This window comes from Schistocerca piceifrons, chromosome X (genome assembly GCF_021461385.2).
Source record: "Schistocerca piceifrons isolate TAMUIC-IGC-003096 chromosome X, iqSchPice1.1, whole genome shotgun sequence".
Taxonomy (NCBI): Eukaryota; Metazoa; Arthropoda; class Insecta; order Orthoptera; family Acrididae; genus Schistocerca; species Schistocerca piceifrons.
The window spans coordinates 766162699-766185002 of record NC_060149.1 but is presented as its reverse complement, the minus strand read 5'-3'; the positions used below and the strand labels follow the sequence as shown (position 1 = coordinate 766185002).

General features: G+C 41.5%; 1 protein-coding gene across 1 annotated transcript in view; it reads left to right on the top strand.

Moving 5' to 3' along the window:
• Window positions 1-22304, top strand: part of LOC124722699 — a 107514-nt gene that overhangs the window by 70343 nt on the left and 14867 nt on the right. The window contains exon 4 of the mRNA XM_047247837.1: window positions 13007-13125. Within this exon, the coding sequence (XP_047103793.1) occupies window positions 13007-13125 (119 nt within the window). The remainder of the gene's footprint in view (window positions 1-13006; window positions 13126-22304) is intronic.

Below are 22304 nucleotides of genomic sequence, written 5' to 3'. Positions count from 1 at the left end.
TAAGTAACTATAAATAGGCGACTCATTCTGGTGTGACCATTGCTCTTTTCAACATTCTTATACGCTAAAGTATTCTACACCCAAAAGAATTGTAAATGAAAGAGGCGATGGTGGCCTCAGTCTGATTTCACTACACAATGTTTCAGGTTACTACACTTTACAATGAACAACATGCGTCGTAATTTTACTCATTACTATATTCTGTCCTCTGCACTTGCACAAAAGAAGACTGGTATTCTTCTTTTACATGTATACAAAGTTCGACTTAACAATTGCAAGCAGTCTTGCCTTGGGTAGACATGTCGGTGCTGGTGGTGAGATGCATGTGGCTAACGCAGCTCTTCACGCCTCATGCCCTCAATGGCGGCTGGAACTACAAGCTGTAGCACTCGTATAAGCTACTGCAGGTCCGCCATAAAATCTGGGCGCAGGAACTCTTACAATCAGCCCCAGTGGCATAGAGACGGCTTCGACAACCATTCGTCGCGTTCCACTCCACAAACGGCGACGATATTCGCCTCTTCGCTGTTGCACAATCAGTTTTGCGTGAGCACAGTTATACACGTCCGATCACGTCAACACTCCCCAGGCCATTCCATTGTTCAGTCCCTGTGTCTCCAGCTACCTCTAGCTACGCTCGTATCACCAAGAGTGGGGGCGTTCCCCTACCACCTTTTCACCGAAATCATTTAGTATTTAAGAATATTTATATTTATTACCCTGGAGTTCATACCAGTCATAATAATTTACTACTAGCGCTTTATAACATTAAATCATACAGTAATAGCTTATAATTACCAAGAAAAAGAATACATTTGACTCCGAGAGCTTAGTGCATTGTCTGACAGGCAGCGCTAATTCCCAGTTTCGCCAATAGATGGCATCAGGGTGCACTCCCTGGCAGTCTCACACCAGCACGCCTGTTTCCGACGCACGGGCTCCAAATTACTGTCAGCCTACCATCATTTCAGTTCCGTTACAACCTTGATGGACAGACGAGTGCCATTCAGCCATCTGGGACAGGCGTGCAGCTCTATGACTGATTAAATGCCACCCAAAAGCGGACAATGTCACCGCCTTTCGAACTGCGAGAGCCAAGGCTCACTGTGTCATTAAAGAGAGCAAAAGAAACGGTTATGGCAAGAGTTCCTGGACTCTTTGACCCGTTCCACTTGCTCCACAAAAGCATGGGAAGCCATCTGGAGGATTTATGGTAAATACAGCTGATTACCGATAGCATCAGTGCTGAAACAGGAGTGCCTGAAGACAACACCAGAGACATTGTTCAGATGCTGGCTGAGCATTTTGCACAAACTACTGTCCATGCAAGCCAGGATCCGGTGTTTCATAGCTACCGTACAACTGTAGAGAGCGAAAAATTGGACTTTAGGTCCAACAGTTCTGAGGGCTACCTCTCCCCTTCCTCCATGTGGGAACTCGAATCGGCACTGACTGAAATTTATGACACTGTATCCGGTCACAACCACATCCAGTACTGCCTGCTTTGACATTTGCCAGCGGCGTCAAAGGAAATCCTCCTCGAATGTTTTAATCTAATATGTCAGACAGGCAACTTCCCCAACTCATGAAGTGAGTCAATTCTGACTCCTCTCCTCAAACCAGGAAAGGACTGCTCACGTCCCAGTAGTTATCGGAACATCGCCTTAACAATCTGTGTAGTAAAGACCGTGGAGCAAAAGGTTAACTGTCATCTGGTCTGGTTGTTAGAGACCATTCAACTTTTAGCTGCTCTCAGTGTGGGTTCTGAAGACTTCGGCCCACTGCTGACAGTCTGACCCTCCTAGAGGCGACTATTCAGCAGGCTTTCCTCTGGAAGCATCACTGTATTGGCATTTTCTTCAATATAAGTAACACATACAATACTACTTGGAGACACTGTATTCTTGTACAGCTGCATCAGTGGGGCTTTCTTGTCTCAGCAGTTTTTTAGGACCGAGTTGGTGACACACTGTGTGATTGATTTGAGCAGAAGAATGGTGTCCCACAGCACAGTGTTTTAAGTGTTACCCTCTGTGCCATAGCTATCAACAGTATCATGTCTACGGTAAGGAGTCCCATACAGTGCTCCTTATCTGTGTAAGATTTTACTGTTTTCTGTTCCCCCTCCAGTGTTGCAATGGTGAACCGTCAGTTGCAACTTCCAGTGCGGAGGTTAAAGGAGTGGGCTGCTAGGACAGGTTTTCAGTTTTCTGCAGATAAGTGTTTGTGTGTTCATTTTAATCATTCTCATTGTCTTCTTAATTTGCCTGCCTTGAATATGGGGGACAGCATCCTACATTTTAGTCATATAGTGCGGCTTCTAGGTCTCATTTTTGACTCCAGATTCTCAAGATTGTCACACCTGTGAGACCTGAAGGCACTGAACATCATCAAGTGCGTTAGCCATAGGTCTTGGGGAGCGGACAGGGTGCATTTCCTCCAGTTTTATCGGGCTTTTGTGTGTTCATGGCTGGACTACGTGAACGGTGTATGGGTCAGTGAGGCCCTCTTATTTACAAAATGGCTCTGAGCACTATGGGACTTAACTTCTGAGGTCATCAGTCCCCTAGAACTCAGAACTACTTAAACCTAACTAACCTAAGGACATCACACACATCCATGCCCTTGGCAGGATTCGAACCAGCAACCGTAGCGGTCGCGTGGCTCCAGACTTAAGTGCCTAGAACCGCTCGGCCACACCGGCCAGCTCTTACAGGTCATTGATGCTGTCCACCATGAAGGAATTCAGCTGGCCATGGGCGCTTATTGGATCAGTCCTGTACTCAGCCTCTGTGCTGAGGTGGGGGAACTGCCACTTGCCATCCAACACCAGCTCCTCATGGCGAGTCAGGTGTGTAAGTTCCTCACAGTTCCAACTTCATTCGCACACCATACTGTTGGTTGCCTGCCTCTGGAGTGCCTTTTTCCAACCGTCCATGAGCCACAATGCCATTTGGGCAAGAATATCCAGGATGCCCTCCTCCAACTATGACTGGGGAAGGAGGTGTCTTTCTGCTGGGTACCAGGGCACATGGGAATTGTGGGGCAAGGGTGGATCGAACAGCCAAGGAGGTGTGTCATGATTCTCAGTTATTTCAGTGTGTTATCCCTCTGCATGCTGTTGAAGTATGAAGTCCTGTGGCGATGGGAAGATGAGTGGCTGGAAGTGACTGAGAACAACCTCTGTGTATTAAATCCCACAACTCGGCAGTGGAGTACTTTCTCCCAGCCACAGGATGAGATCCTTCTTACTCATCTTCACACAGGCCACAGCCCCATGATGCATGGGTTCTTACTTCAGCAAGAACACCCTCCAATGTGTGGTGCCTGTGGCGTGCATATCACGGTGCGCCACATTTTGTTGGACTGAATTTTATGTGCTGACTAATGGACTGCAGCAGATTTGCCAGCGGATCTGCAGTCTATTTTATGTAGTGATCAAATGAATGTGGTTCGAGTTTTAAAGTTTTGTGAATTGTCCAACAATTTTAACAAGATTCTAGGGAGATGTTTTCAATATGTCAACAAGGTGGTTGGCTGACTCAAGGTTTTTGTAAGTGGTCAGCCAGTCACACATCTCCCTGTGCTTTTCTCTTAGCTCGTCTGTGTTTGGTTTTAATTTCTTGATTAGCTATCTTCCCTCCTAACTGGTTTTAGTGCATGCGAGAGTGCATGTGAGATAGAGTGACTGTGTGGTCATTTCGAGTGCATGCGTGTACAACAATTTTAGTTCATCACCACATTAGTTAGTTTTAATAAGGGCGCTGATGACCTAGCCATTGGGCACCCATATGATCCAAACACACACACACACACACACACACACACACACACACACACACACACACACACACACACACCACTACTAGAACAGGCTCCTAACTCTGCATCTAGTGGCTCTATCCTGTCTCTAACTCATCCATATCCCTGCACACTCTCAAAGGCAGCACACCACCTTCCCTCACCCCTACCCTGTTATCCCTCCCCCTCCTACCCTATGCCTTCTCCTTACCCCCACCACCCACCCAGCATTGCTGTTATAATCAGATGTAGCTGCAGTCAGGTCACAACTGTTGGAGATAGTTGCTGTGTGTGTGTGTGTGTGTGTGTGTGTGTGTGTGTGTGTGTGTGTGTGTGTGTGTGGTTGTGTATGTGTGTTTTGCAAATGTCCTATCACATTAATGTGACCATTGGGTAAGTTTCATATCTATATCCAATAACCACTCGGACTGCAGGTGGCAGCACCAGCAGTGGAAAATGTATGAAGCATGCCAGGGTGTCGAAAAAACCGTGCAGTCGTTGTCAGAATGAGGAAACAGAGTGATTTATCAGATGTCGAAAAGTGTATGATCATTGGCTTTTGGGCCAAGGGTGGAACCATTTCTAAAATGGCTAAGTTTGTAAACTGTTCACATGCCACCATACTTAAAGTATATCAAGCATGTCTAGATTCAAAGGCAACTGTGGTGCACAACAGACCATAGATGATGGCTGAACAATGGCTATGGAGATGTGTACGGGCGAATAGACATGCAGCTGTTGAGCAACTGACCGGCAGATGAACCAAGGGGCTACCAACAGTTACTTCTTAATGACCATTCAGCAAACCTTGCTGCATATAGGCCTCCACAGCAGGTGTGTGGCTCATTCATGCTTGATAATGACTGGTCATTGGCGACGAAGGCCAGAATTTGCATGCCAGTACCTCAACTAGAAGTCCACTAAATGGTGACAGGTGGCCTTTTCAGATGAATCACGTTTTATGCTCCATAGGCTAGATGGCTGTTAGAATGTACAACATAAAATGTCTGAATGCAGACACCCTGCAAGAATCGTCAGAATAGGAAAATTTTCTTGGCATTCTCAGAGTGACCATGTCAACCCCTAAATTCAGTTTGCTTTTTCTTGGCACGATGGCAACACCAGCAGGACAGAGCGATGTGTCGCACAGCTTGCAGTGTATACACGTCATTCAAAGAGCATCAGAATCTCTCTCTTCCCTTATCCCAACACGTGCATATTCCCATACCTCAACTGTTCCATACTTTTTTCCCAGGTTTTTTACGTATTTGTTTGCGCGTGTTTTTACATATTTGCACCTATTTGTGCGTATTCTTGCATATTTTTGCACATCTTTACGTATTTATGTATGACTGTGTGTATTTTCACACGCCTTTTTCTGTTATCCAGCCTCCCTCACAACCACCTAATGCCTTCAGTTTCCCATTTCCTACGTCATTACCCCGTTTCTTCAACGTCATCCCTTCCACAATGAACAGCAGATCGGTCTTTCTGTATCGCTTCAGAAAAATTCCCTTTCCCTGGTTAAAACCCAGTCCCAAACCCTGTTCCTTAAATGATGCCTAAACCATATTATCCTCCTCCCTCCCCATCAAACAGCCTAAGCATACGAATTCCTTTCTCTTGATGCCAGCTCTTCTTTCATAATGACATTTACATTTTCAGAGTCTACCAGTTCTTGTCCTTCACAAACCTGGTGCTACAGAAACATATCTCCATGGCATAGGCATCCCAGAACCACCTCTACTACCTCCACAAGATAGTGGTACTGTGCAGTCCCTACTATGTACACCATATCTCTGAAACTGAATCCTTTTCTCTATAGCACCTGGAAGAGCATTCCAGACACCAGCTTCATAAGTTATCCAACCTGCTGACATCCTGCTGCCGCTTTGAGCACCACTAACCAACTCATGTCCTACCCACAGTGTTCCTCATCATCAACCCCTCACAGCATCCAGAAACTGACTAGCTGACCTCTTCAGCTTCCCACGTCCTCCAAATCTCCCTACCAACACACCACTAAATCTGGAGCCAGAAAAATTCTGGAAAGCTGTTGATAACCTTTCCACCAAAATCTGAAGCCCCATGGAAGTTTCAGTCCTATCCAGAGGCCTCACTTTCAGCCTACACCCAAATTTAACCACATAGAACTTGTCAAAGACATACTGTCATTCTCCTAATCCTTGCAATGGAAACACTCCCTCCAGCGAAACCAAGCCTAATCCCAATATTGGATCTTGTCTGTCTTAGTTCAAGCCACCATCCAATCATGATCCTCCCTCCACCCTTCCACCTAATCACCCCCTAGTCATTTTCCACAAATTCCTTACATCCAATCTGGTCTCACCATCGTTCCCCAATCCCTTCCTAAGAACACTAGCCTTTCAGTTGAAGAAATGACAGCTATACACATCCTCAAAACAGATCCTCACCTAATCATCCTATCTGCAGACACAGGTTCCCCCACTGTCACTATTAATCACAATGACTACCGGGCAGAAGATCTCTGCCAATCGTATGACTCCTCCACGTTTAAACTCTGCCATGTTGATTCCATCCCAGAAATTAAAAAATGGCTCTGAGCACTATGGGACTTAACTGCTGAGGTCATCAGTCCCCTAGAACTTAGAACTACTTAAACCTAACTAACCTAAGGACATCACACACATCCATGCCCGAGGCAGGATTTGAACCTGCGACCGTAGTGGTTGCCCGGTTCCAGACTGTAGCACCTAGAACCGCTAGGCCACTCCGGCCAGCCCCATCCCAGAAATTCAACATAACCTGCAACCCGTACTTAAAGCCTTAGATCCTCGACAGAACCTCTCCCATGAATCCATTTTCCTTTTCATCTCTATGATAGCCCACACACTCGCTTTCTACAAGCTACCTAAAACCAACCAAACCAACATTCCTGGACACCGCAACAGTAGGTGGTTACTGTGCTCCCACTGAAAGAATTTTGTTCTTCATTTATCAGCACCTCCAACCAAGTGCCAAAAATCTAGCCCCCAAGGGCAAAGATACCAACCAAATCTTTCACTGACTCTCCACCATCCCCACTCTTTTACTTCATGGACACTTACTCATCACTGTTGACACCACTTCCCTATACACGAATATCTCTCATGCCCATGATCTTACCACTATTGGACATTACCTTCCCCAACATCTTTCAGAACCCAGTCCCACTACCTCATTCATGATACACCTTAGTACCTTTATACTAACATACAATTACATTTCCTTTGAAGGAAAGGTATACAAACAAATCTGTGGCACAGCCATGGGCACCCACATGGCACCATCCTATGTGAACCTGTTTATGGGCCATCTAGAGGAAATTTTCCTTGCCTCCCAAAACCCCAAAACCCTAGTGTGGTTCAGGTTCATTGATGATATCTTCATGATCTGGACTCAAGGTCAAGACACCATATCCTCATTCCTTCGCAACCTCAATCCCTTCTCTCCCAGCTTCTTTACCAGTCCTCCTAAACCCTGTGTGCCACATTCCTGGATGTTGCCCTCCTCCTCTCTGATAGCTCCATCCACACCTCTGTGCACATTAAACCCACCAGCCTCCAACAGTACTTGCACTTCGACCACTGCCATCCGTTTCACACAAAAACATCCCTCCCATACAGCCTGGCCACCTGGGGGCAGCATATCTGCAGTAACAAGAACACCCTTGCCCAGTACGCTGTAGGTCTCACAAAGGCTTTCACAGACAGGCACTCCACCCCAGACCTAGTTTTCAAACAGATTTCCCATTCCATATCCCCATGCACCTTCATTCTTCCCCCACCCCAAAGAACCAGCTACAAAGGAGTGCTCCCTTTCTCAATCAGTACCACCCCAGACTGGAACATCTAAACCACATTCTTTGTCAGGGCTTTGACTGTGTATGTGCCCTGAAATGAGAGACATCCTACCCAAGATTCTTCCCACCACTCCCAAAGTGATGTTCCGTGCTCACCAACTCTATGACATCCTAGTCGATCCCTATGCCAGTCCCAATCCCAGCCCCTTGCCACAGGAATGATATCCTTGTGGAAGACCCAGGTGAAAGACTTACCCAATCACCCACTAAGCACTTCCCGTTCCAGTCTTGTCACAGGCTTGTCCTCCACCATCAAGGGTTGAGCCACCCAAAAGCAGCCACGCCCTATACCAGCTCAGCTGCAATCGTTGCACACATTTTTGTATTGCTATGATTACAAACCAGCTGTCCACCAGAATTAATGGCCACTGCCGGACTGTGTCCAAGAGCAAAGTGGACCACCCTATGGCCAAGATGCAGCTGAAAATAACACGCTTGATTTCAGTGGCTGCTCCACAAACTGGGCCATCTGTATCCTCCTGTCCACCACCTGCTTCCCTGAACTGCACAGATGATAGTTACCCTTAAAACACATTCTTTGCTTCTGAGATTAGCCTGGCCTCAACCTACAATAACTTAAGGTCCAACACCTTCCACCCAATAGTTTCTGCCCCCTCTGTCCTATCACCTACTTTCAGTTTACTTCCTCTGACCCTTACTGTGCATCACTCTCTGCCAGCACACCCAGCAGTCTTTTTCCCTCTCTGCTCCTTTCCTTTTCCATTCCCCCCCCCCTCCCCCCCCCCCTCCCCCCCAAATGAATTCTAATCCCTGCTTGCTCCACCAGCCAGCACTCTTCTCTTCCCTTTTTCCCTCTCTGCTACTTTTCTTTTCCATTCCCCCCCCAAAGAATTTTAATCCCTTCTTGCTCCACCAGACAGCACTCTTCTCTCCCACCATTCATACCCTGCTATCCCTCTGCTTCATGGCTTCACTCCAGATTCCTGCTTTCATTCAATACAACAGTTGCAGTGTGGCCAGAGCTGTTAGAGATAGTGGTCTTGTGTGCTTGAGGTATGCCTGCTTGTGCAAATATGTGGGTGTGTGTGTTTTCTTTTTTTTTCTGAAGAAGGCTTTGACGGAAACCTCAGTGTTTAACAGTTCTTTCAGTATGCCTGTCTGCAACTCAATGTGTCATCTTTATGGTGAGGAGCACTCTATCTGTACTTTTCATAATACAGTTCTTATTCCATCCTGGAGTTTCTATTGTTTGTAATTATAAATAAAATAATATCTGGCTGCAGCAATGATTTTAAAAAGTTATTAGGTGATCGATTGTGGAACAGCCAATCCCTTCTTGAGATGTATCCTAGGTATACATTTAATCAGTGTTAGGTATTATTTTTCAGATCACAGCTGGATGTCAGCCACATCTCCACTTCCACCTCCATACCACCACACAACATTATACCTCATAGACTGGCAAGAGACTCGCCGTGTACACTTCTAAGCTGCTATTATCTAACACTACAAATGAAGCATTTTAACTTTACATAGACCACTATTAACTGTCTATACAGGGTGAACATCCATAAAACTGACAAACTCCAGGAACAGATTCCTGAGTGGAAATGGTGGAAAAAGTTCTTATGAACATGCATCCAGAAATGAGACAGTGTGTGTGCAACAAGAACTAATCATCCTGGAACATGGTACAGTGCATCCACCTCACAACAGATGTTCAAAGTGGCCTTCGTGGGATGCAATGCACACATTCACCTGTTGCATCATACTTTGGCATTCACCATGCTTGTGGGCCACTTGCCTCAAGCTTGTACTAGGGTTTGTTTGTCTCAATACCCTGCACAACACGGTCCTCCAAATATGGTGTATGCATGATCCACAGCCTCCCTGCGTGTTTGATCTGTCTGAAAGTGCCCATGGTCACATAAATGCCCAAACAGGGCTTGAAGTGTTGAGTGCTATTGACAAGGGATTTCAAATTGATTCTGTATTTTTACATTTCCAGAAGGCTTTTGACACTGTACAACACAAGCGTCTTGTAGTGAAATTGCATGCTAATGGAATATTGTCTCAGTTATGTAACTGGATTCACGATTTCCTGTCTGAGAGGTCACAGTTCATAGTAATTAATGCAAAGTCAAAGAGTAAAACAGAAATGACTTCTGGTGTTCCCCAAGGTAGTGTTATAGGCTCTTTGCTGTTCCTTATCTATATAAATGATTTAGAAGAGAATCTGAGCAGCTGTCTTAGGTTGTTTCCAGATGACGTTGCAATTTATCGACTAGTAAATCCATCAGAAGGTCAACACAAATTGCAAAACGATTTAGAAAAGATATCTGTTTGGTGCAAAAATTGGAAATTGACCCTACATAATGAAAAGTGTGAGGTCATCGACATGAGTGCTAAAAGGAATCCATTAAACTTTGGTTACGCAATAAATCAGTCAAATTTAAAGCTCATAAATTCAACTAAATACCTAGGAATTACAATTACGATTAACTTAAATTGTAAGGAACGCACAGAAAACGTTGTAGGAAAGGCTAAACAAAGGCTGTGCGTTATTAGCAAGACACTTAGATAATGTAACAGAGCTACTAAAGAGACTGCCTACACTACACTTGTCTGTCCTCTTTAAGAATACTGCTGCACGATTTGGGATCCTTACCAGATAGGATCGACAGAGTACATTGAGAAACTTTATGGAAAATAAGCATGTTTTGTATTATCACGAAATAGGGAGACAGTGTCACTGAAATGATACGGGATTTGGGGTGGACATCATTAAAACAAATGCACTTTTCATTGTAGTGGAATCTTCTCATGACATTTCAATCACAGACTTTCTCCTCTGAATGCAAAAATGTTTTGTGGATACAAACCTACATAGGGAGATATGATCATTATAATAAAATAAGGAAAATCAGAGCTCGCATGGAAAGATCTTGGCGTTTTTTTCTGCATGCTGTACGAGACTGGAATAGTAGAAATTTATTGTGAAAGTGGTTTGATGAACCCTCTGCCAGGCACTTAAATGTGATTTATCTGGTGTCTGTGAGGGTACTTCTTTTACTTCAGGGTACTGCTTCTTGACAGTTTCCATCTGCTTGGCCATACTGAAACACCGTCTTGGCTTCTCTACATGAATAATTGACCATTCTGCTCCTTACAGTATGTGGTGTAAATCACACAACTTGCAACACACAAGGAACACGTCATGTGGCCAGAGGAACTCCCATTCATCCACAGCATCTACCGTGCCAACAATGTGTTTCTGCACACATGTTAATAGCACTTGTTTTCCTCCATTTAGTCAGGAATCCATCCCTGTTTGTCAGCTTAATTAAGGTTCACCCTGTATCCTGTAATGTTAGAAGCTATCTGATACATATATCATTGGAGATAGTAAGAATGAATATTCCTTTACTCACGTAAGTTCTAGGAGTGGCTAATGAGGTATTCTTTTACTTTGTGTTTAAATATTTGTGGGTTTTAAATTTCCTGCCTGATACCCTCCTGGAGACTTTTGCCCCAGAGTATAATACACCATTTTGAATCCTAGAGAGATACATCTAGTCCTTATAAAAATTATTTCTACTTCAGGTATTGCAGTTGTGAACAGTTGTGTTCATTCTAAATTCACTCTTGTTATTAACCACAAACATGATTAGGGAGTGTATGTATTGTCATGTAAGTGGAAGAATCCATCGGCCCCTGAAGAGGCTTCTCCAAGGTGTCCAGTTACCAACATTACATTGTATTCTTACTATGTGCCTCTGTAGAGTAAATAGTATTTTTTTCACCTTAGCTGCAATGTCCCTCAAGATTATAGCATGTGACAGTACTGAAAATGTGCTAACAATTCTGTTTGCAGGTCAACACATTGGGAGAGATTTCAGAGTGCAAAGCACGCGAACTGAGCTTCTTCATTTAACTTATCCACATATTGTTGCCACCACGGTTTATTATCCATGTGGGTACCGATGAACTTCACTCTTGAAGTCTCTCCCAGTGTGTGTCCATTGATCTTTGCTTCTGGTATCTGTGTTTGCTGTGTACTCAGACGTGTTTGAACCTCATAGAAATACACTTGTCCAAAATTAAAACAATCAACATCTTTCTTATGTGCTGCAAGAACTTTGCATATATACTTCGTTTTTTTAGGTCTACTCTTGTACTTGTGTCAAAATTTGGTACTGTGTGATATTTAGTGCTGTAAATCACATTAATAAATATTTTTGCCTGAATGGCAGTTTATTTTAAATCCCTTATTCAATCTTATTCAATATTTGGATTCTATTGTAATTCATGAAGTTTCCTCAAGAAAAGACATATACTGTCTGTTTTCAGGCATGCAGCCAATAATTATTATTCCCCCCCTTCTGCTATCTGGGCTGAAACCATTCCAGCCAATGCCAAGACAAGTCATTAATTGATTTGTCAACTATACTATCATAGAAAGAAATAATGACGTGTCAACTCTGTGCCCAAAAGCTGGCTATTCCTTTGGTCTATGAGGACATGCTGAAAAGTAATGCCTCTGAACTTTTCATGTGAAAATACATTAAGGTTTCTAAGTAAATCAATTGCTATTAACCCTCTACATCTTTAGTCTTCATATCTACATATTTATTTCTCAACAGTCATTCTTGCAACAAACATATTTCTCCCACTGAGAGACCAATTTGTTGGTACCGTCACTATAGAATGTTTCACTTTGTTGGTAGAGCCACAACCTCACCTCTGCTTGCACTGCTTCCATCATCATCAAAGTGAAGTCATTGAAGGTGTTCTTTAAGTTTTGGAAAATTGGATAGAGCAGTCAAGTTAGGACCATATGGAGGACGATCGATAACAGTGAACCCACGTTCTTGGATTGTTGTAGATGTCGCATTGCTTGTGTGTGTTCTGGCACTTTCATGCTGAAGGAGAGAGTGCTCCATGTGTGGATGAACTAGTCAAATCTCGATTACAGCTCGCTGTTTCCCATGTAGCAACAGTTAACGTTCCACATTGCTGTCTTACACATTACAATTTGGAGCCCTTCTAGTCATAGAAGGCTGGAAATATGTAGAAATGCTGAATAAAGATGTAGAGTGTTAACAACAATCATTTTATTTAAGAAAGCTTTCAGAGTTTCAGATAAAAAATTCAGAGTCATTTCTTTTCTGTACATTTATTTTTCTTGCATTTATTGTCTGCACTTTCTTCTTAGGTTCTTCAAAAGAAAGTGATGTAACACTTTTTTATCTCATTTGTGGCACGTTTTTGCAGATTTTTCAGTAAAAAAATTAATGTTCAGTACTTACCATAAGCAATCTTTTTCATATGCAGATTTGTTAATTATAACTTTTCTTCCAGGTTGATGAACTTATAGAAAAAGAAATACAAAAATGCTGTCTTACGGGAATTTCAATAATCGAGCAAAGTCTGGCAGAACTAAATGATGCTATTGCCAAAATGGGAGATTACAAAAAACAGTAAGTTATATACCTATACTGAAATCAAAGATATTGGTTCATTTGTGTTCTTACTTCTATATTATTTACCTATGATAACTGAATTTGTGCCAGAATAGAATTCAATTACAGATATGTTTATCGTGAGCTGTTGCTTTAACCAATGAAATGGCCTGGGCACACCTCCATTTCAGTGTATCTGATGTTTCCCTCTTACAACTTCAAAACCCAGAGGTTTATTCACTATCTGTGTGGGAATAGCGCCATTAACAAAACAGGTTTGTTGGTGCAGCTGTTCTGTACTGCAGACCGAGGGGTGTAAATATTAATGGAAACATAAATATATTTGTTTGAAGTATTTGTTCCTCTACTCCTACAGTCCATTAGCTATGACTATTTAATAATGTTATTGGTGAAACTAAACACCATAGATGTTTCAAGGTTAATTGCTTTAGAAATTTCATTGAGAATGGACTGTATGTAGAAGTAATCCTTCATTTGAGGTACACCACATCTTATGCAGCTCTTGCGTAGTATGTTCAGTCCATGCTAGTGACTAGATATTTACATGCAACCATAACAAAACAGTGTACTTATGTTGCAAAAACATGTAATTTTAAATTATTAGTATGTGTCTGTTGGATTATTCATTAACTGATCACATTCCCTTGACCAAGGCATACAGTAACAATGTGAACCAGCTGTTACAATCTAAAAAAGTAATAACTGTTGTTAAATTGCAATAAATGGTGTGATTAAGTGCCAGATGATGAATCCAAAACTCTGGAGTTTGATTCTTAGCCAGTCCTAAGATTTTAATCCATCATCCATCACTTCTTTCACCTCCAGCAATGTTTGTTGAAGTGAAAAATAAGTTGCACTCTAGTTTAGAATCCAAAATCAACTGTAGGTCCCCCTATAACAGATCAGGTAAGTCAGGTCAGAGGAAGGCAATGGCATACCACCCCCAATAAGACCATACCTAGTAAATTACACTGAAACCTCTAACCACACTATCTCTGTTTTCATTTTTATGCTTTTTATTTCAAGTGATATCCCTCTTTAAATTCTAACTTTCAAAGTGCAAGAATGCCTGAGTCACAGGTTAACTCAAAGCCCACTGATCAGTAATGCTTATGCTCATGCAGGGAAGTCATGATAGGAACCAATGGCCAGGTGAAACATGTAAATATAGAGGCTGAACAATGTGTTAGACTGGATTCCACCATAGCAGATACGTGTGAACCAGTTGGTGATTCTGAATTGGTGACATGATTCAGGACTTGTTTGCCACAAAAAATGAGCACATGGAAATGCCTTGGTTTCGTTTGCTCATTTCGTTCTCAATTGTCACTCCCAGCAGCCACAGCTCAGCCCATTGCTGTTGTTGTGCGGCTGAGCATCCTATGAAACAGCCACGTCAACATAAGTCATTTTATCAGAGCTGCCACCGCAGATATTTATTGGCAGTGTAGGATCCTATTCAAAAATACCTCCCCAGCTGCTCCGAGACCAGAGAACTTCCACAGTTCTCTCCAGTCTGGCTCCACTGTAACTACAATTTTCATTCATAAATGAGTTGAATCTAAACTGTTTCCCGAGTTGTTTCGACAAACTGGTTCCATTTCTGTCCTGAAGAGATAAATGCCTGTAATTTAGCCTCTACAGTTTATGGGTGGTTAACTATAACGTTGTAATAGCTTGTAGCAATGAACCTACCTACCTACCTACCAGACTACTAGAATGTACCATTCTTATCTTACCAACAGAGCTTCACCACCTAAAAGAATCCTGAGATATATTTAACATCTACTGTGGCTGAAAGAGATTATTGTATGCTATTAGTTGCATTGTAAGAGACTACTGCAAACCTGTGCCACTTATCATGAACTGAAAATATGTGGGGCATGTAGGAATTCAGCTTCCTCTTGTTAGGACTCATCCACTCCTTCTGCCTCTACCAATTTGTGGTCTATAAAAGCACTCTTTTGTTTCACCAACTGTGACATGGTCGCGTATACAAACAGTGATCCAATACTGTCAAATGTTTTTTATTCCAGTCTTTGATCACAATATGAATTCTTTAGACGATGACCAGTTGCAGTCTGTAATGACCATCCTGAGATCTTTTTTACATCATGTCCTAAAGTGATAAGGCCATAATGGGATCATCAAAACACATAAATATAATCATCATAGCATCGTCATATAGATCTAAAATAAGGTGTAGAATAGGCCGCATCATCCACACAGTCACTATTGCAACTCGCAACTCACTTTAGGACATGGTGTAAAAAAGATCTGAGGATGGTCATTACGGACTGAAACCGGTCATTGTCTAAAGAATTCATATTGTGATCAAAGACTGGAATAAAAAACATTTGCACTCTTTTTTTCAAACCAGCCTCCAGTTTGATGACTGATTTACATTTACTTGTGAATATCTAAGCTAAAATTATCACAAGTACCACTACTTCAGAGAAAAAAAGTATGTGCTTTCTCCATTATGTCAAACATTAAGTGGCTAATGTCTTCTCTGCTGCTAGCTAACTTCTACCTGGCAACTCCAATATTTGTCAGTTTGTGTCACAACATAACTGTTTACAGTTGTCATTGCTACTTGTCACATAACTAACAGGATAATTCAATCATTCAATCTAGCTAATCAGATGGATTATTGATGAAATTGTTAGTAATACACTATTTTAATTTTGTTTTCAATTTATAGATATTTTCAGTTTCTTGTTTCTGTATTGAAGATGTTTGCACTGGAATAGTGAACTTTGCTGTTAGTTCTAGACAGGGAGGCAAAGCCTGAATGTTATTTTTCTATGTTCCTTTGTGTTTATATAAATCCCATGCAACTTATTTTCATCAGTAGCAACAAATACAAATCAGAAGTGGATGGATTGGCTAGAATTCCAAGATTTTTGAGATATGATGAACTTGTGGTTCCTGGATCTGCCACCCGATCACATTGTGCAAATTCCACAGAATTTCTTTGAAACAAATGCTTGAAATTTCAGGTGGTTGCTGCAGGTTACTGCTGACAAGTAGCACCTGCCAGTGTCCACACTATAGCACTTTTCTTATGGAGGCCCCACGCAGAAGTAATGCGTGTGTGGCAGAGTTGCTTTCAAGTGCGTGGTAGTAGGGTTTCCAGAGCCCGTACTGCAAACAGAGCAGTGGCCTTTCGCATGTGCACTGGGTGCTGCTGCAGTCACTGTGACCATGAGTCAAAACAAAGTTGGTTACTAGGTGGGCCCTTGAATACATTCTGGTCAAATATTGAAATTTTAATATCTGCAGATGGGGGGTTCTAGACTGTACTGAATTGGATAGTTGATAGTGATCCACCAGGAAAATGAAACTGAGGATATAATCATTCTCTTCTCATACATCACACGGCATTCTGTGCTAAGGTAATGGTCTGCAATTGCAAATTCATGTGGTTGGGACAGGTGAGTAAGATGACAATGAACATCATACCAGTCTTGCACCACGTTACATGCTTGGCCAGTAAATTGTAATGGTACTGAGGACAATGAAGGGAGGGAGGGGGGTCACTGTTGGAGGTGGGTGGAACTTTAGGTGACATAGGCAGCCAAATGTTGTCAAATTTGTTTATTGCTAACCATAAACAGATGTAGTGCAGCATGCTTGCAATTAGTGAATGTGAGAGTCCTTTGTGCTGAAGTGGTGTAAAACTCTGTCAAGACACATAAAGGCAAGATATATGCAGGGTGCAAAAAGCAGCAGTTGACACCACAACAGTAAAGTGTAAGGCCCTGGAATGAATACTAAAACAATCTGTTAAATTTTGGCTACATGATAAATCACAATTTAAAGGTTGTCGACTAAACCAAAGGAAAAAATCCAGCTAGAAGTGCTCCTCTATCCACAAAGTTAAATATACTCAGTTTTGCATAATTACTTTGAGTTTTGTAATTTCTTTATTGTTGTGTGTCATCCCACTGGTTGTCTCACACTCCCAGTTGGTATCAAGGCCTACACAGGTTTCACTATCGATCATTGTAGCCCCAGTGTTCTATCACAGTACACACTAGGTACAGATGGGATTTGGAATCAACATGACCATTTTCAACTTGCATTTAAGTGTAGCAGTAGTGCATGCAAGGTCTGATGAATTGTACCTTGTCTTGCAGACAATAGAGGAAATGGCAGAGCTGCGTGTTATAAAAAAAAATAATTTCCCTTCCATTTTTGGTTATATTTGTCTTTATCCCTAAGTTAAACCACATGCATCAATATAAATTAACTAAATAGGTTGCACTGCAGACAAAATATTTATATACATGCATAACTGAAATCTCCAGTTACTGCTTTTTACTACACTGTAATTATATACTGTATGTCAGATACCTGTGCAAAACATTGGTGTATTTTTCATTTCTCTTTTTGCTATGTACCACCTGGCTTGCATTTATGAATTAGATTTTTGTCTTACCTTCAGGAGACCCTGTGTTTAAAACTTTCCCACTTCCTTTTACAAGAGGAAATGTATTTCTATAAATTTGTGAGAGTTTCACATTATTATTATTATTATTATTTCTTCTTTCTTTGCTAAATGAAAAGCTGAATGTAGGAATAGCTATATAAGGTGAAATGAAATATAGTATACCCATGATGATCCAGACTGCAGAGATAACAGAAAAATATAGGTTATCATAAAATATACATTTTTACCAACAATTGCTGTTTACTGCGTTAACAAAACATGCTACACATCACATGAAAAGCCCTTTGCATTACTTATATGTTACTTGCCAGATACTGACAACTTATTTACAAAACTAGATGTGTTGCACAATATTTCGTGTCATTCACCTTCAGCTTACAATATAAATCAGTATGGATGGTATGACTATAAGGAAAAAAAATCCAGCTAGAAGTGCTCCTCTATCCAAAAAGTTAAATATACTCAGTTTTGCATAATTACTTTGAGTTTTGTAATTTCTTTATTGTTGTGTGTCATCCCACTGGTTGTCTCACACTCCCAGTTGGTATCAAGACCATTTAGCTACACATGGCTTATCCTCATTTAAAGTATGTTTTACAGTAGTCAAACAAGAAGTCTTTCATGACCCATAGAATTACCTGAGGCTGGATTTTTGAGTCTGAACTGAGCTCAAGAAGCTTTCACAAATGTAACTGACATCAGATTCTTCATAACAGTTTTTCACTCCTACGTTGCATACAATGGTACTATATTCTCTCTCTCTCTCTCTCTCTCTCTCTCTCTCTCTCTCTATATATATATATATATATATATATATATATATATATATATATATATATATATATATATATATATATATATATATGAGAGAGAGTTTCTTCTTTGATATTATGAAGTGGTGATACTTTACTGCTTACTCATCACTGACTTCTGGAATTTTTGATGCTGAGTGCACTTTTTCTCTGGAGGGACATTGTCTTGCTATTTAACAACAACAATGGCCCAGCACATTATCTATGTGATGCTTCCAATTTACATAGTTTGTAACTAATCTCTAGGTGTTTGGTTTAGTCGACAACCTTTAAATTGTTACTTGCCAGATACTGACAACTTATTTACAAAACTAGATGTGTTGCACAATATTTCGTGTCATTCACCTTCAGCTTACTTTTGAGAGCTACACATACAGTTTTTTCTTTTCCTACTTTTTTGATCACCTCATGTTTGCTGTCTTTCTCTATTGAACACACTTGTTCACTATATCCACATGACTCATCTAAGGGTTGCCATAATCCAAGGACGAAAATCAAGAACAAAATTCGGTGATTATAAAGATGTGGTTGAAACACGGATATCATAACACTACATACCAGTACCATTACTGCTACAAAAGGGGCTCAATATGGCGCCCATCTGTGTCCACAAGAGCCTGTAAGTGCAGGATTGCATTCTGCACAGCAGAACAAAGCATGTCCATAGGTATACGAGCTACCTCTCTTGATATGCTGTGCTTCAGATCAGCACATGTGAATGTTCCCTTGGTAAACCCTGTGTTTCAGATAGCCCCAAAACCAGAAATCACAGAGAGTGACTTCAGGTGTTTGTGCCGGCCAAGCATTTGGAAACGATCAGCTAATAATTCGATTGTTTCCAAATATTTTTCGGAGAAGCAAGTGAACTTCATGAGCGATGTGTGGTGGACCGCCATCTTGCGCAAAAGTGGTAGAATTCAATGCATCTCTCGCCTGTAGGGTGGATATGACATGCTGCTGAAGGATATCACAGTATTGCTGGCCAGCCACACTGCATATCTTTGGTCCTTGACTGTGCAAAACAGAATGGGCCCATGATGAATGTAGCTGTGAACCCACACTATACAGTGACATATTCGCCATAGAGAGGAACTTCATACATAGTGACCGGAGGTGAAGATCCCCACACTCAGCAATTGTGTGAGTTCACCTCACCCATCAGAGAAAAATGAGCTTCGTCTGTCCATAGTATGGTCCAGGGCCAGCCCTCATAAACTCCAATCCTTGAGCGAAAGTGAAGAGTGAAGTCAACACGTCATTGTGCATCCTGTGGTGCAAGCTGCTGTATGATATGGATCTTGTATGTACGAACAGCATTTGAGAATGGTTCAAAGAACCTTCCGTACAGTGGGCCACGGGATGTTCAACTGTCGTGACACAGCACTCCACAGCTTGATGATTGGGAATTGCATGCAGCATTGTCCGTCATAGCAACAGCGAATTCATCAACCACCTGTGGTGCCACCAGTCATCACCATCCTTTCAGAGCGACACTCAATTCTCCAGCTGATTTGAACTTCTTCATCATGCTCCACACAGCAGGTGGAGAAAGAAGACCCTTCTTTAATCCTTTCAGCCAGTGATATTGTCAAAATGGAGCTGCAGCATTACTGTTGTTTTGATAGTAGAGCTTCACCAATAATACCCTGCTCCTTTTGTCCAAGCTCATGTTGACATGTCAAAAAGTGCACTGTGACTGGTCAGGTGTGTGAGACTGTGAATCACGATAACCGATCATGGCACCTGGTGGCCATAATTGGAACTGGACAGTGGCGCTGTGAGAGATGGAAATCACGTACCTCATACTCTTGACATTAATGCTGCTAAGCTTGGTACTCATACAGTAAATAGTTTCCATGCTATAATGTGTTATATAGGGAAAGTTTAATTACAATGACCGGTATTGTGAATTGCATCTAGCACATTCAGGAGTTACTGGAAACTGAGGATATCTGAGCCTTCTTGCACTAGCTGTTTCATGAAATTTGATAGATAATGATGTTTTGCAGCTGCTATCTTATTTTTGTCCATTGACTATACTAATGACGTAATGTAAGGTACCTCACAAAAGTTATTGTTATCTTCTCCAGTATGACAAGGTGCATTGTCCAGTTAATCAGCAACTCTCTTAGGTAAATAAATATAGTACTTTTACACTCAGGATAATATTTATTTTGACTTTTCCTTTGTTTCACAAGTGTTTTTGGCTGTTTAAGCCATTACCGTGATTAACTATATAGAAAGACACATTATATTACCAGTTTGAAATGGGAACATAATTATGTGAAAATAAATTAACAGGACTTTCCTAGAGAAGTTGCCATATGCTTAAAAATGACAGTGTATTCACATTTTGTTTTTCCATTTGATTTGGTTTACATATTTAGCTGTTTGTGTTTTGACAGTTAATTGGTGCACATACGACAGGAAAAGTGCAAAGATAAAACATTGACCAGAGAATAAAAATGAGGGGTGTTGAGATGCCTTGTATTTTGTAACTCAGTTTGTTACTGAAGTGTATGTGGTTGATTTTCATATGAATAAAAATTCTGGTTTCTTCTGGAATTTTACTATGGATGTTTGGAAAGTAAGGTTGGATCAGTTGCAGAATGGAAACCACAGTGAAAATCAAAAAGTTCTTATTTGGAAGACTTAGCCATATCCTCCAGCTACCTCTCCAAATAGTTACCGCTTGACTTAGACATTTGTTGTAGTGTTGTAAAAACTTCCCAGTATCCTCATCACAGAAATCAGCCACCTGCACTTTCCACCAGTTCTCTACGCTGGTCTGTCTTTTGTTGTTTGTGCCAACATGTTGTCTTCATAGGCAGTGGTTCATGTGAGCAGAGATGAACATCAGAGTGAGCTAATTAGGGGCTGTATTGCGGGTGATCAAACATTTCCCATCGAAAATGCTGCAGAAGCTTCATTGCCCTGCAGAATGCGGCTGAGAATTGTCTTGAAGAAAGAAATGCATGACATTTATGTTTTGTGGGCTGCATAGCCTCAGGCGAAATCTCTCACCAGATCCACATACTTGGCGAGAGACTCTGTTGTTTCAGGAATTTCTGTGATCATTTTGCACTCTGAACTAAAAAGAGCAATGTGAAGCAATTGACAGGCACACTAAAGACACTGTCCAACACATATGTGCAAAGATGTATATCTTTCCGTGCGAGCTCTGATTTCCCTTATTCTGTTACGATGATAGTTTCTCCCTCTGTAGGTCAGCGTCAACAAAATATTTCCTCATTGAGTGGAGAAAGTTGGTGTTTAAAATTTCGTGAGATGATTCAACCTCAACAAAAAATGCCTCTGTTTTCATGTCCACCCGAAATCCTGTATCATATCAGTGACACACACTCCCTTATTTCGTGATAATACAAAATGTGCTGCTCATCTTTGAACTTCCTCTATGTACTCCGTCGATCCCATATGGTAAGGATTCCACAAGGCGCAGCAGTATTTTAAAAGAGGATGGGTAAGCATAGTGTAGGCAGTCTCTTTAGTAGATCTGTTACATTTTCTAAGCGTTCTGCCAATAAAATGCATTCTTTGTTTTGCCCTACCCGCAACATTTTCTGTGTTCCTTCCAATTTAAGTTGTTTGTAATTGTAATTCCTAGGTATTTAGTTGAATTTACTGACTTTATATTTGACTGGAGTGTGCACTGATATGAAACTTCTTGGCAGATTAAAACTGTGTGCCGGACTGAGACTCGAACTCGGGACCTTTGCCTTTCGCGGGCAAGTGCTCTACCAACTGAGCTACCCAAGCATGACTCATGCCCCATCCTCACAGCCTTACTTCTTCCAGTACCTCATCTCTTACCTTTCATACTTCACAGAAGCCCTCCTGCGAACCTTGCAGAACTAGCACTCCTAAAAGAAAGGATATTGCAAAGACAT